Source organism: Pollicipes pollicipes, unplaced genomic scaffold (genome assembly GCF_011947565.3).
Source record: "Pollicipes pollicipes isolate AB1234 unplaced genomic scaffold, Ppol_2.1 Scaffold_4881;HRSCAF=5763_pilon_pilon_pilon, whole genome shotgun sequence".
Taxonomy (NCBI): Eukaryota; Metazoa; Arthropoda; class Thecostraca; order Pollicipedomorpha; family Pollicipedidae; genus Pollicipes; species Pollicipes pollicipes.
In genome coordinates, this window is record NW_023596576.1 from 6,839,485 (window position 1) to 6,854,723 (window position 15,239).

Consider the following 15,239-nt stretch of genomic DNA (forward strand, 5'->3'; position numbering starts at 1 on the left):
TCCTGGCTGGAGCAATATGTGAAATGCACTGATGATCTGTGACGCCAGCAGTGGCATAGTATAGTCTGTAGTATATTCGCTTCACCTACATCAAAACATCCTTATTAAAGCTAACATGTTTGGCAACATGCTGTGCCTCGATTTGCTCAAACAGCGAAGTATCAACGTTTCGACATGCGCTTTGCGCAAGCTCGCGCTGGAAGCGATAGTGAGCACAGACCAACACGCAGGGCTGAGTTTCGTCCAACTGTGATGGCATGTTGTTATACGGTCTGGCATGCTGTAATTTGTTTCTATTTTTGAAATTGTTGTCACCAATGGGTTCGCAAAGTTGTCCCTTTTTGTCACCGATCATAAGTGCGCCCCCGAGGAGAGCCACTGTGGTAAACGTCGTGGGGAGAAATCAGATCCAAAGTATAACGTTTCGTTTAGTTCGCGGTATAATAGTCTCGTGTTCGCACATCCCTTTGTCTAAGCAGTGTTTCAAGCTTTCGTAGCATTTATTACGCAAACATTCTGACGCATTTATGTGTTGTATACATTACCGACCAACCACATTAGAACGAGTAAGGTGAATGAAATATATTACTTACATGTTGGTGAACAGGGAGTAAAATGAGACTGCTCCTTGCATGGTCAGATGTTTCAGTGGAAATGCTAAGGTATTCATGAGGATTCCGAGAAAGCCGGTATTGTTGATCGAATTGTGCGCGTCTGATCTAGCAACTGAAAAGAACAAAACTGTACGATACTTCCTTGAACACCGAAGCGATAATAAATTGAGCGACCGTGGAAGAATCAGTCACTTTTCTGTAGGCACGAACAACACATGGATCTGTCGAAACCAAATCCTTACTTGATGATAATAACGACTGAACTTTGTCCAAAAAGTAAGCGCTCACTTCTAACCAACGTTTTTCCTCTCAGGACCACGAATTTCATACGAAGGATTGCGAAGGCGAAAAAATGCGATGCAGAGTGAGGCGTACGCGAAACAAAACGTGATATGAAGTGTAGCCCATGGAAACAAATGCGATGTGAAGAATGGCGCATGTGAAGAAATGCGATCGAAGGATTTACCAAGAAACGGAATCCAAATAACGGCGTATGGTAAGAAACACGACGCGAGTAGATGCTTGCACGAAGAAACAGGGTAGCAGGAAATGTTTACAGAAAGAAATGCTGTCCAAAGAAATCGCAGTTTGCGGATACGAAGATTTGCACGTGCGAATATTTACGCACCCGATTTGCGTACAGAGCAATGCGATGCGAATACCTGAATACGAGGTTTACCGCACAAGGAAATGCATTACTAATAAATAGCGTGCAAAGTTTTGCCTGATCATGATGTTCACCTTGCAGGCAGTGGCTGGTTGCAAGTAAAGGACAGCCCCGCTTCTTCACGTGCCCCGACGCAGCGGGGAGGGGGGAGAGGGCACGAATGTTTGTGCTGCCGGTCCACCCCCTCGCTGCCCAAGTAAAGGGGAAATGGCGTACACTTGGGAACGGCTGTTTTTTGCGTATACTCAAGCTTTTTTACAGCGACGCAGCCAAGGGGTGAGGCTGCATCGGACCTTAGACCCCTTTCCCCATTGTCGGTACAGAGGACAAATTTTTCGCGACGACGGTATGGAAAATCATTAAGTTATATGGCGCCCGATCAGGACAATCATTTTAAATTCAAATATCAGAGACCACCATGGGTGGTGGCATGATGCACCAAGGGATCTCACAAAGTTGGGAGCTGAGCAGCGCAAAATGACCGAAGTTCCTCCCAAAATGCGACAAAAAACAAGCCTCCTCCCATCTTTTGGCCCCCTTTTTCTCAAAGTTGAAGGGGGTTCCAGCTCCTTGACCTGAGTGGGAAATCGCATCCGTTTGTCGCACCCAAAGGCAATAATGTAGTGACTGTCAGCGCATAGCCGATTGGATGTCACCATCTGTTCTCGGGTCGTCTCGGCATCATCTCGGTCAGAGGAACCGTGTATTGTACTCTCGGAACGACATGACTACACACGAGATAACACGCTTGGGTTTTCAACGTAAGACTGTATTTCCCAATGGCCGGGTAGAGGTGAAACGGCTGGTACCTTAAAAGGCGCACATGAGCACGGTTTGTCACGGTGAACCATCTATGGGCACTGGATCCGCCAGCCCTCAAAGGCTTACATATTTCCAGTCACGTATTTACATCAGACGCCGGGGCAGAAAGCGGCGGCGCTCTTTCGAGGAAGTCCGCAGCTCGCGGTTCGGGCCGCTTCTCAACTCGGCGCCTAAGTGCGCCATCGCGTGGCGGCGCCACTGTGGCGGCCGGCAGGTTGAGGCGCATGCGATGTCCGTGCAGCAGCACGGAAGGCGACTCGCCGGTGGTGCAGTGCGGTGTTGCCCTGTGCTGCACGAGACGCTGGCGCACGTGGTTTATGAGGTTCGCAGCCGTGCGCCGTACCAGTTGCGTGACTCCGTGGACCCACGCCTTCACCTCTCAGTTGAGCCGCTCCACTGCGGCGTCGCCGCGTGGCCGACCCACTAGTTCCGCTAGTGCCTCACCGAACGCCTCCCGCGTTCGGTGAGGCACTAGCGGAACTTCTCACTGGTAAACTGCAGGCCATTGTCCATCGCCAGCCCTGCGCAGAACCCCTCTCGGGACCAGGCCAGACTGAGAAACCGGATGACGTCCTCAGTCTCCACAGTCGCTGTCGGACTATTTCAGTAAATGACCACATACATTTCAGTAAATGACCTTCCGACATTTGTTAACACCTAAACGCCTTGTTGGCACCTAAACGACTTCTGTCATTGTTATGGTGTATCTGGCGGACGATGGTGCACCGTGGTTCGGGCCCGCAATGATGAGTCCATGTCTGGCCCACGGCCGGTCCGGGAGAGCGGCCGGCTGGAGCGGCGCGGGGCGCGCCTGCCGTGCCAGCACGGCGTCCTTGGCGTGGCAGGCCGGGCAGTCTGTGACCAGTTCTGCAGCGACCTTCGCCATCCCGGGCCACCACGCCAGATCGCTTAGGGTCTATTTGGTGCGCACCACGCCGTCGCGCTCGCGGGTGGGCCAGCTCCAGGTACTTGGTGCGCAGAGCGACCGGGACGCCGGCGCGGTACGGGCCCCGCAGCACAATGCCGTCTTCACACACTTGCAGCTCATGCCGCACGGCGTAAAAGTCGTGTGTCTGTGGCGGTCACTTTTGCGCGGCGTCCGGCCAGCCGGTGCGGATGGTCGACCGCAGCTCCGCCAGGACTGGATCGGCGGCGGACGCCGCGCGGATGGCGTCCTCGTCGGTAGCCTCGTCGGTGACAAGGGCGACGGTTTCGTCACTGTCGGTCTCGGCGGCCGCCGTGTCCGACAGTGGGAGGCGGGACAGGGTGTCGGCGACCGGTATGCTGTGGTCGGGGCGGTACTCCACAGTGTACGAGTACGGCAGCAGACGGGCCTGCCATCTGGCGATCCGCGCACCGGCGCGTTTGGCCGACTTCGGCGTGAGCAGCGTCGTGAGCGCCGGGTTGCCCGTCTTCAGGGTGAAGGAGCGGCCTCACAGGTACACCCGCCAGTGCTCCATAGCGTTGACGGCACTGAGGGCCTTCTTTTCGAGAGAAAAAAACAGAGTAGTGTGACTCTGTGTCGGTGAACGATCGTGACCAGTACGCGACGGAACGTTCAGCACCGTCTGGCTGAACTTGGGTCAGGACGGCGCCTGCGCCGCGGTCACTGGCGTCGGACATCACAGCGGGGCGGAGGCTCGCGTTGAAGGGCTTCATCACCGGTCTCGCAGAGATGAAAGACAGCATGGCAGCAAGAGGCCTGGCCACTGGTGAGTACTGGGGCACGAATCGGCTGGACCAGCCAGTTGTGCCCAGGAGGTTATGGAGCTCCTACACGTTAGTGGGAGGCAGGGCCTCGACCACGGCCTTGGTGGCAGACAGGAGTGGGACCACTCCGTTTTGGGACAGCTGACGTCCGCAGAACTCCACCCACACCTGGCTGAATGAGGACTTCTCCATGTTGATGGTGACGGTGACCTGATAGAGGCGGTCCAGCACGGTGCGAAGACCCTCATCATGTTCCTGCTGATCGCGGCCAGCCAACAGGGTGTCACCCAGGTAGTGGCCACAGCCCTCGATGCCATGAAGCAGGTTACTCAAGAGCTTTTGGAAGGCGCCGCCGCTGGACACCAGGCCGAACGGGACCCTTGTTTCACGCATCAGGCTGTCCGGCGAGGAAGGCGGTGATGTCGCGGGACTCCTCGTGCAGGCGCAGCTGACGGTAGGCCGTCTTCAGGTCGATCCGGCTGTAGACCGATGCGCGGAGCTTGGACTCGAGCTCGTCGGTGGTGGGGAGAGGGTGCACCTCTGCCACGATCTGGGAGTTGGGGCCTCGCAGGACCACAGAGATCCTGATGCTGCCGTCCTTTTTGCGAGACACCGTGAGCGGGCTCGCCCACTGGGAGGCGTCGATCCTCCGGATGAAGCCTGCTTCATGCAAGTGCTGCACCTCAGCCAACACCCCATCCCTCACTCACAGAGTCAGTCTACGAAGCTTGTAAGCTGTGGACACAGCATCTGGCTTTAGTTTGATAAGGTGCTGGTACCCTTCAATGGCTGGGAGGTACTCGGGTGTCGAACCTGCTGTCACTGTACACACAGTGTGAGAGGCTGGGTGGTACTCGGGTGTCGAACCTGCTGTCACTGTATACACAGTGCGGGAGGCTGGGAGGTACTCGGGTGTCGAACCTGCTGTCACTGTACACACAGTGTGGTAGGCTGGGTGGTACTCGGGTGTCGAACCTGCTGTCATTGTGTGCACAGCGTGGCAGGCTGGGTGGAGCATGATGACCAACACTCAGCAGGTCCATCCCCATGATGGCTTCCTTGCTGGGCATCTCAACTAGGTAGAAGGACGTGTACCACTTGGTTGTCATTGTGGGAGACAGGGACAGGCAGCATCGCTGGTATGGTGAGAGTCTGGTGACTGAAACCGAGCACGAACAGCCGAGCGCTGGACAGCTGGTAGGACACACCAGGGAAGAGTTGCTTGGAACGGCTGAGGCTGAGCAGGCAACATGTTGCACCTGTGTCCACATGCAGTGGCACATCCTGGGTGGTGCCACCACCTGTCAGGTAAGACGAGTTGGGCCAGAGGCCTCTGAGGAGCAGGCCAGCATGTGGAGCTCCTTGACAACTGGTTTGTGGCCTCGTTGAACTGACCCGGCAATGGCTGCACTGCTGCCACCACGGCACCAGCTGGCGAAGTGTCCCTTCTCCGCGCAAGAGTGGCAGGCAGTCTTGCGGGCAGGACAGGCTGCATCCCTGGGAGCATGGTCAGCACGTCCACGATTGGTGCAGTGGTCACTAGTGCTGTCGTTCGGCTGCTGCTGGGGGTGCCGCCCGTGGCCTCTGGTCCTGGTGACCTTGGCCACTGTGGCTGCAGGTGGCGTTGTTGCTATCGCTGGAGTGGTGATGAAGGCAGCCTCGCGCGAGGAGTGTTGGTAATTCTTCGCGAGACTGAGAATCTTCTCCAAGGTCAGGCCCCTGTCCTGCAGGAACCGTTCCCGGAGACGCTGGTGGTGAGTCTTCTCAATCACCACATCCCGATCATTTCGCACTCCATGGGGCCAAACTGACAGGATCGAGCCAGGCTGTGCAGAGCAGCGACGTAGTCAGCGGTTGACTCGTGGGGGCCTGGGCTCGCTAGCGGAACTTGAAGCGTTCCACGAGCTAGCCTGGCTCGGGGAGTGTAAAATTCCCGGAGCTGGCGGAGCGTCGCCGACAGCGCACAGATGACGGGCGCGCCGCTGCTAGGCTAGCAGCAGGGTCGCACCAGTTCTGACCATGATGCAGAGCTCGAATTTCTGCCTCAAAGTAGCTCCCACGTACGTTGAGGGACGGCCGGCGTCCCGGGATGGGGCAAAAATGGCGCAGGAAGTGGCGGTCCGCTGTCACCGTTCACAGCGGTGCGCTGTGACAGATTGCGGGGAAAATCACGTCGGGAAGTTTGCAGCACGCGATAGCACCACACAACAGAAAAAGAAAAAATGAAACACAAAAGAAAAGTCCTACTCGTCGTCAATCCTGGTGTTCTCGAGCCGGCAGGGCTACAGGCGACACCACATGCGTGGGCTTTCATGCAAGACTGTGTGTCAAGATGGCCAGGTAGAGATGAAAACGTAAGTACTTTAAGAGGTGGACAATTAGAGTACGGTTTGTCGCGGTAAACCACCTTTGAACATAACACCGTGAACAATACTTCATTGATTCGAAGGCACAACATATTATTTGTGTTTTTTTATGGTCAGTGTGCAGTGCACAGCTGCTATGACCTGGGCTGTGACCTAATAAATAAGGCTGTCCGTCAAAATCCAAGTACCGCCAACCCTGTCGCAAATCCTGGTGGCCGTCGCTCCATCGCGCGTGCGGGCTGCGTCGAGCTGCCACTTACAGAGGGCGCTGCCGCTGCCGCCGCTTGCAGTTGCCGGGCGACGTGACCTTCAGCCGGAGCAGAACTGAGGCGGGGACGGGCATCGGTGCGGTGCTGCCGACTCCGGCGCCTGTAACAGCGGTGCGCAGTGAAACTTCACCGGTGCCGGGTGCGGAAGAATCTCAAGACCGCTGCTGTCATGGTGCTCATTCTCTCCCACCTGATCGAAGCATGTTCGTCTTGCATTCCCGTTCTGATCTTCTTGGTCACCATCGCCGTGCTGTTCGGTTACCTATCGCCCCGGGCGAAGATCCTGCAGAAGATTCCCGGCCCGCCAGCGTACCCGCTTCTCGGCAACCTGCTAGACATGCCACGGCACACGCACGAGTTCGTGTCGGTGATGCGAGGACTTTGTGAGCGTTTCCCGGGCGTTATGCACGTCTGTTTCGGCTCTTACCACTACGTAGTGTTGTCTTCAGCCGAAGCTGCCGAGCCGGTTCTGAGCAACAAGCGCTTTCTGGACAAGAGCACCAGCTACGATATGTTGCGACCCTGGCTGGGCCTTGGCCTTATCACCAGCACCGGTCACAAATGGCACGCGCATCGCAAGCTCATCACGCCCGCCTTCCACTTCGCCATCCTGGAGCCGTACCTGGAGGTGATGAATGAGCGCAGCGGCGCGCTCATGCGGCGGCTGCGAGAGGCCGGCACCGGTTTCATCGATGTCTGGCCGTTGATCTGGGACGTCACGCTGGACGTGGTTTGTGAGGCGGCAATGGGCGTGAACTTCAGCCCGCAGTCGGACTCTGCTTCCGAGTACAAGGCCTCCCTCCAGACGATGGGCAACATCATTCGCATGAGGTTCCTAAAGTCCCAGTTCAGGAACAAGTTCATCTTCTGGCTCCTAGGTTGGAAACATGAACAGGACAAGGCGTTAACCTCACTGCACTCATTTACCCGGTCGGTGATAAGGGAGAAGAAGATGCTTCTAAAGAAAGGCAAATCGAGCATGTTCAGTGAAACACCAAGCAAGAAGCGTTTGGCATTCCTGGACCTGCTGCTGTCCAGCGCGAAGGATGGAACTGTTTTGACTGACGAAGAAATCCGCGAGGAGGTGGACACATTCATGTTCGCGGGCCACGACACTACATCATCAGGAATCACTTGGGCGCTGTTTAACATCGGCAGGATGCCGGAGGTGCAGCGTAAGATCCACGATGAACTGGACGAAGTCATGGCCGGACGCGACACGCCGCCGACTAGAGACGACCTGGCCCAGATGAAGTATCTGGAATGGACCATCAAGGAATCGATGCGCGTCTGCCCTCCCGTGGCCTCCTACTCCCGAACGCTGTCCGAGGCGGCTCAGATCCTGGGCTACGAAGTGCCGGCGGGCACGAACGTACTCTTCTTCCCGCACATGATCCACCGTGACCCGCGCCACTGGCCCGACCCGGACCGGTTCGAGCCGGACCGGTTCCAGCCGGAGCGCTCCGCCGGCCGGCACCCCTACAGCTACCTGCCCTTCTCGGCCGGGCCGCGCAACTGCATCGGCCAGAGGTTCGCGCTCATGGAGGAGAAGGCCGTCATCTCGGCCGTGCTCAGGGAGTTCCGCATCGAGTCGCGCCGCCAGTACGACGAGAGCATGATGAACGTCTGCCTCACGCTCCAGAGCAATGGCCCCGTCGAAATCCGGTTCGTTCCGCGTGACCGCGAGTGACTCTCGGGGGTCGTTCTCAGCACTATGTGTGCCTCGAGGAGGTGTACTCGGTGTCATGTCTTGGTGCCTACATTTGAAGGGAGTAGGCTTGATGAATCGAAGAAAAAAAGTTGTTAAAAAGGTTTTCAGCCCGTTGGATGTGGACGCCTCGCGCTGAAATGGCATTCAGCTGTCGCTGAACTGGTACGTGTGATCACGAACAGCCGTCAAGTTTTACGACTTCCGGGACGGGTTCCACGCGTTGTGCCTCACATTGCGGAGAACGGACTGGAGGGGGGGGGGGGGGGGGGGGGGGGAGCGGGTATTTGCCCCCGTAGCAAATGGCCAATGACAGTGCCCCTGGTGCTACCCCCGGGCGCTTACGTAGGGTAGATAAATACAGCCTCTGCACAATTCGAAGTAAGAAGGCTACGAGCTTGAAAAGAGCTCGTAGAGAGAAAGAAAATGGATGAAAAGGAGTCTCTTTAGGCGACATGAGTGACATCTAACGACCTAATGGGGTTCGAGTCGCTTTAGGTGCTCATTGTTTGTCCTTGACAGATATGGTCTGCAGCCGGTGGTGACGACCGCGCTAAAGGTTGCGTGACGTCACATGGCCGTGCCGTGCTTGGCGGCACGCTAAACGTTCGCCACCAAACCCTACCGTTGACCTGAAACTGTACGGTCGGTGGTTGGAGTGCTCACGCAACAAGCTCTGCTTAGCGGAAGCCTGGATCCCGCAAAGCCATCCATCAACAAATGGTTCAGATTACATACGTAAAATGGTGTATGCTTTCATGAGTAGCATGGGCTGAAAATCCGTGTCCGATTGATGGCGGATACTCGCGGCCCTTGAAGATTTTCCAGTGCACCATGAAAATATAAAGACGTGACGTCCGCCAAATTTTTAGTACCGTTGCCCTGTAAAAAATTTCACCCGCGGCGGTACGGCACTCGCGTGCCGTTCCGCAGTCGACATGGTGCGGGCGCTTTGCATGGAAGACGGGCACCGTCTCGTGTATGGAGCAGGCCTCGGCTGTAATCGGCACCAATATTCAGCTAGTTCGAAGAACTCTCGCCAGATGGCATGTGGCGGCCGCGCTGGCTCTGGAAGCCGAGGCCGGCCGCCCAGCGATGGAAAAATCCCTGAATCAGGTGTTCCAGGCGCCATAGCGGGGTGGTGCGCATGCGCAATGGACGGGCTTGTGTCAGTCCGGCGGACACGTTATGCAAACCTCGAATCTCGGCCACTCGAGGCACCTCGCAGCGTGGCCACTGCGGGGTGGGTCCCTGTAGACGGGCCAAGGAGGGCGAGCTCTGCGGCCTTTGTGGGGGGGGGGGGGGGGGGGGCGGGGGTCCTTCGTGTGGATGTTGGTGACTGCACGTATAAATCTGATTTGTATGAAACGTACGATTGATTTTAATTCACTGTTCGGCCTATTTTCAAGGCGAGTGACTGTGTTTGAATATGGACAGTGGCGGGTTAGGTTTGAGAACCATTCGACTTTGATTACGGCCGTTGATATAATATATGTGTGCGATGAACATGTTTTTCCTTTCCTGGTGCGCTGTGCCGGGGTTGCTCTGCGGAGAACGCTAAGCGAAATCTCTCGGACCCGCACACCCATACCATGCGGCAGGCGGAGCGAGTGTACATTAAACTGAGCCACGATACATGGATGTGGTCATTAAGTACAATTTGGTGTTACACGACGAGGACTGGCGCGAATCGCTGGCCAGCAGCGCGAGATCTTTACAGCCGAGGCACGTAGCCCATCTTTGCCTCACGGAGGCCAAGCGTCGAATTTTCTTCCAAATCCTGCGACTGGACCAAATTTCTGCGGAATTGCCAAGTACTTAGAATACACCTCTTGGCCCAGGGGAGCTTGTTCCCTTAGTCTCATCCTTGTCTCCGCTCCAGATTATTCTGAAATATGTTTCTCATGTTGTGGGAACTTTTTAACGACGATGTAGTTCAGGACATTGGCACAGGCCTGATTTAGCATAGCTCAGTCCATGGGCGTAGGCCTATTCCTTTATTTAACTACTTAAATTCAATTTGTTAAAGAACAAGAACATTGTAAGAAGCCTTGGAACCAAACCATATAAGCCTTGTTAGGAACGTGTTTGACAGTGATCAATAACGCACGGGCCATATCCTTCAGGAGCAATACTAGTGCCTACTAGCCCGGGCAGCCACCGCTGGCATACTTGTTGGAAGTCATTTGCCTACAAGTCATAAAAATGCTTAAAGATTAAATCAGAACAGTCAGAGGACATGCACTCATGAATTCATAACGGAGCGTTTCTGCAATATATCTTCCAAATCTGCCCATGCTTAAACAAGTTTTGAAGCCTTTATTTTTTAACTTTGACATCAGACTGATCTCAGCTAGCGCAATGACCCACTTGGAATTTTAAAATTTCACCCAGTACACGTCGTCATTGTGGCCTTAGCACGCACTTAGCTGTTGCGACTATATGACGTCGCCTGCTTCACATCCTGCCAGGAAGGGCGGGCACCGCGGGGAACCGAACCCTATACACCTGATTTCCCAAACGCACAGCTTAACCACTGCGCTACCGACACACTCCCTCGGGTACAAGATGGATATATAAAAAGTACGAAAAATTTGGCATCGCACCACTCCGCGTTTTTTTGTTTGTTTATTAGTTGTTTGTTTGTTGTTGTTTATTAGTAGATCGGACACATTAAAGGGGGCTAAATCCTGGAGCCTGTGCCGAGCCCGGCGCAGACCGTGAATTCATTTCAAACAGAAAACATAAAACCAAAGCTGCTGAAAAGACCATTTTAACAAAATATCATGATATTGCATTAAAAGATAGCTGTAACAAAAAAGTCACCGCAATTATGCTTACTATAGTAAACCCAGCATGGTAACGGTTAAATAAAATATTACAGCATGACGTTGGCGGGCAAGGCACTTATAAACAAATGTTTCAAGTCGTGCAATGACCAGAAAATGCGCAAAATTGCAAGGAGGGTATGTATTTGGGTTCTAAAGCTACGGCAAAACCACGGCGGCGGAAGTGGTGATTTCACATGATGGGCGTTGATGGAAGCGTACGAAAACAGCAGACGCACTTAGGGAATAAGGGATGTTGGCAAAGGAATGCGAGCAGGGAAGAGCAGACTGTTGACTGTTTAATGTTTCATTCGACTCTCCGACTTACGTTTGATGTCGTGAAACGGTGGATGCTGGGATGACCGGTCGCCGCCGTGCGCTAAGCGCCCGGGGGGGGGGGGGGGGGGGGCGCCCCGCCAGGCTAGCTCCCACCTTCCTTCGATTCTGTCTCGTTCTGTCCCTTTCTTGTCTTTTCTTGCCTCGGGACGGTCCTGCCGGTTTTCTCCCTCTTCCGCTGAGATCGCCTCTTGGCTCCCCCTGCGACCAGTCGCCTCACCGTGGTTCCTCCCAGTTTCTTCCATCGACTTCGAAGTGCTGAGTTTGCCCCCAGCGTTTCTGACAGTCGACGCGCGTCGACTCTGTGACCGACAGCTGGTATCAGGTTTTCCGGACCATCGGCCGTTCGGCCCTTCGCCAGGTGTTTCACTTGCGGGTATTGTGAGATATTATCGTCAGCCGTATATTAGGCTGCTGATGTGCGCCATCCGTGTAGCACGGATGCTTTCCACGACTCATGCCAGTAATCGTTGTTTGTGCTTCTTTCCGCAGCAACCGCCTGTCATTCAACCTTCGCGGTTGCTGGCATCTTGGCTGGATTTCGAATGCCTGCCCACTTGTCTGTCGGCGTTATAGTGTGAGACTGGATATATATATATATATATATATATATATATATATATATATATATAAGGGAGAGAGAGAGAGAGAGAGAGAGAGAGAGAGATATATATATATATATATATATATATATATATATATATATATATATACACCCTGGTTCACTTCGGTCACTTGTATTCACGGTCAGCTCTCCTGAACCAATTCAACCGCCGGTCGCACCAGGCCTTCCCCGTCCGGAGTCTGCGACCTCTCTGGCCCGCACATGCGACGTCGGCCAGGTCACGGGGTCAATGGCCCGCAGGCATGAACACAGCCGACCGCGCCGGTCAAACGCTGACCGAACCGACTGACTGCCGGCCCGGGAACCCATTGCGGATAGCCTCCTACACTCTCAAAATTGATACGACGAACGCCGCTGCGCAATGGGGAGGGTCCCGCTCGACTTCACAGCCACCACGTCAGTGTCCGAGTCCAATGACAGGAGACATGATGCAGTGTCACAACAAAGATTTCTTGTTGAAACATACGATGCCTGTTCTATGAATGGCAACCAGACACCATCACCCAGAACACTCTGCTGAAGTCACACTGGCCTCGGACTGGCATCTGGACTGTCATGGTCGGGCTCACAAGCAGTACCACATACAGCGAGAACATCCGCAGTGACCGGTTCACTGCTGACGCTACCCGCTTCACGCGGGACGGAGACGGCGGAAACATCAGCACCGGCGCCCCAGTCAGGGACGGACAGCACAACTCCTTCGTCAGACAGCGTTGGTGAAACACACATACCCAGGCCATCAGCAGCCTGGCTCGGACTGGAAACCTCGAGACCACACGTCTGAAACACGCACCGCTGCCAACTCCTCTGACTCGCCGGAGCCCTCCCAATTCCACCTTTGAGGTGCATTCGCTGCAGTGACATCTCGCGATCTCAGCCGACTGTGATGCACAAAAATAGTTTTCCCATTGCCATCGAGGCACGCCCTATAATTCAGGTCACCCACCCAACGCAGCGTTGTGGCTGCTTCCCAGGGCCGCATGACTTCGTAATATTAGCCAGCAGGCACAGCCGCCCTTTGCAAGTGTACCGGATCGCCAGAGCGGAATGAAAATTCATTCAGCTTACTTCCGTGCGCCCTTTCGCTGCGAGCATGCCTGTGATCGGATGCCGAGATGGCGAGGCGGTGCGCCTGCCGCCTGCTGGCGCAGAGGTCTTCGACATAATCTGCCACCGTGCAACTGCATGTTGACACATGATCGCCATGGTTTACCTTCGCTGGAAGTTCTGGTTCGCGTGCGAACATCAAATAGTAGGGAGAGTAATCAAGTGATAGGTGAACCCGAGTGCAGAAGCCCAACATCAGCAAAGGCAGATGAACGTCCCATCAGAGTGACGTCGTCCAGATATTTTGCCAACATTGGCACCGCAGCAAAACATTTTTAAGCACACTAAAAACCATGACACATGCGATACATTGTCACTGTATTACACAAATGAGTACAAAGCCAAAACACATAGATAAGTGATACACATCTCAACTGAGTTCACCAAACTAGTGCAGACCTCTGCATTCTATATATATATATATATATATATATATATATATATATATATATATATATATATATATATATATATAGTTGTAGGGAGAGTAATCGGTTAAGTAATCGGTTAGTAATCGGTATCGGTTATATATATATATATATATATATATATATATCTCTCTCTCTCTCTCTCTCCTCTCTCTCCTCTCCCCTCTCCCCTCTCCCTCTCCCTCTCCTCTCCCTCTCCCCCTCTTCCTCCTCTCCCTCTCCCCTTCCTCTCCCTCTCCCCTATCTCCCCTCTCCCTCTCCCTCTCCCTCTCCCTCTCCCCTCTCCCTCTCCCTCGCTCCCTCTCCCTCTCCCTCTCTCTCCCTCTCCCTCTCCCTCTCTCTCTCTCTCTCTCTCTCTCTCTCTCTCTCTCTCTCTCTCTCTCTCTCTCTCTCTCTCTCTCTCTCTCCTCTCTCTTCTCTCTCTCTCTCTCTCTCTCTCTCTCTCTCTCTCTCTCTCTCTGCGCCACAATATCAAGTGAAACCGCACAATCATCAGTCTTATCAACGTCCCGCAGTGCCATCCACAACTGCCACCCCCCTCCCCTCCACACATTCACTCGGACTCGCTCAGCCCTGGGAACAGACTGGGAAACCAGTACTCGTCGTCACCGCCAGTCTGCTCGTCCACCCAGGCGAGCTCGTCGCGCACGAGCTGCTGGATGGCGCGCTGGGCGCGGTCCGCGCTCCAGCCGAGTTCGGCAGCCGTGACGCGTCCGCCGGCCGCCTGGGCGCGCTCCAACACGGCCGTCGCGTCGCCGCTCAACTCGCCCGGCACCGACTGCACCAAGTGCCGGTCCCCCGGCCAGCCGCAGCAGCTGGAACCCCGTGCCGAGCACACGCAGCTTGCTGATGGCGCGCAACAGATCGTCCTGGCTGACCTCCTGCTGGCCGGCGCGCTGCAGCCGGCGCCGCAGCTCCTCCAGCGGCATGAGGCCCCCCGGTGCGCGGCGCCGCCGCCAGGCACGCCTCCACCACGCGCACCGCCAGCTCGTAGTAGAAGTCGCCGACGCCGAGCATCTGCGACCAGAAGCCCTTGTTGGAGGCGAGCGGGTCGACGCCGATGGCGGCGCACATCTCCTGGAACTGGCGGCGGAGGAAAGCGCGCGTCGCGTCGTATCTCGCTGCGGTGACGACCGGCGAACTGCTGCAGGTGCGCGCGGAACGTCTCCAGCTGCCGACTCAGCTCCTCCACCTGGTTCTCCTCCAGCTCGGCGCGCTTCGCCGAGTACTTGGACTGGGCATCACGCTGACGCTGGATGGCGCCCAAACCGGCGCGGCGGCGCATGGCCGGTCTGCCTGCAACATGACCAGGTGTCTGATGGTGCTCAGCCAGCTAATCCTACTGCAGAAGGAGCATGGTCTCTCGGCTGATGAGTCAGTCGGCCTGCAGTCAGTCTTAAACTGCTTTTGACACAGTGAATACCCCTGATTAGCTCATACCTCAGGGATGTTCTTCTAACCTGGAATGATAGTTGTGTGATACCATTTTTATTAGGCTGTCTAGGCCTAGATAAGCCAGATTGTCTGGCTGCTTTGCAGCTTAGAATGACTATTTCATAAATCTACATCAGTTCAGCATTCCAGAGTTCCAGGTTTGAGCCTCAGCAGTAAGTGGACCCAAACATTTCACACTACCTGGTGAACAGTAATGGTAAGATGAGAAGTGAGCATGGAATTCTAGCTCTCCACAGCTGGAGTAGCTCAACAAAAACACCCTCACACAAGCATTGTTTGCATTTTTGAACTTTCATGTATACAG

The 15,239-nt window shown here is 54.9% G+C and overlaps 2 protein-coding genes across 2 annotated transcripts; one reads left to right on the forward strand and one right to left on the reverse strand.

Annotated features, from left to right (window-relative positions):
• Positions 1-7,202: 7,202 nt before the first annotated feature.
• LOC119101701 (cytochrome P450 4V2-like) lies at positions 7,203-8,361 on the forward strand. The gene has a single exon (XM_037225118.1). The coding sequence runs from the start codon at positions 7,257-7,259 to the stop codon at positions 8,136-8,138; it is 882 nt and encodes a 293-aa protein (XP_037081013.1). The 5' UTR covers positions 7,203-7,256; the 3' UTR covers positions 8,139-8,361.
• Positions 8,362-13,892: 5,531 nt separating this feature from the next.
• On the reverse strand, positions 13,893-14,776 carry LOC119101702 (vacuolar-sorting protein SNF8-like). The gene is given in 4 exon segments (XM_037225119.1): positions 13,893-14,283; positions 14,285-14,418; positions 14,420-14,572; positions 14,574-14,776. Coding segments are annotated over 4 exon segments (729 nt in total). The 5' UTR covers positions 14,766-14,776; the 3' UTR covers positions 13,893-14,033.
• Positions 14,777-15,239: the final 463 nt, after the last annotated feature.

Bases quoted from the DNA above. Each gene is read 5' to 3' on its own strand.
- LOC119101701 (XM_037225118.1), top strand. From the start codon at position 7,257: ATGGGCAACATCATTCGCATGAGGTTCCTAAAGTCCCAGTTCAGGAAC.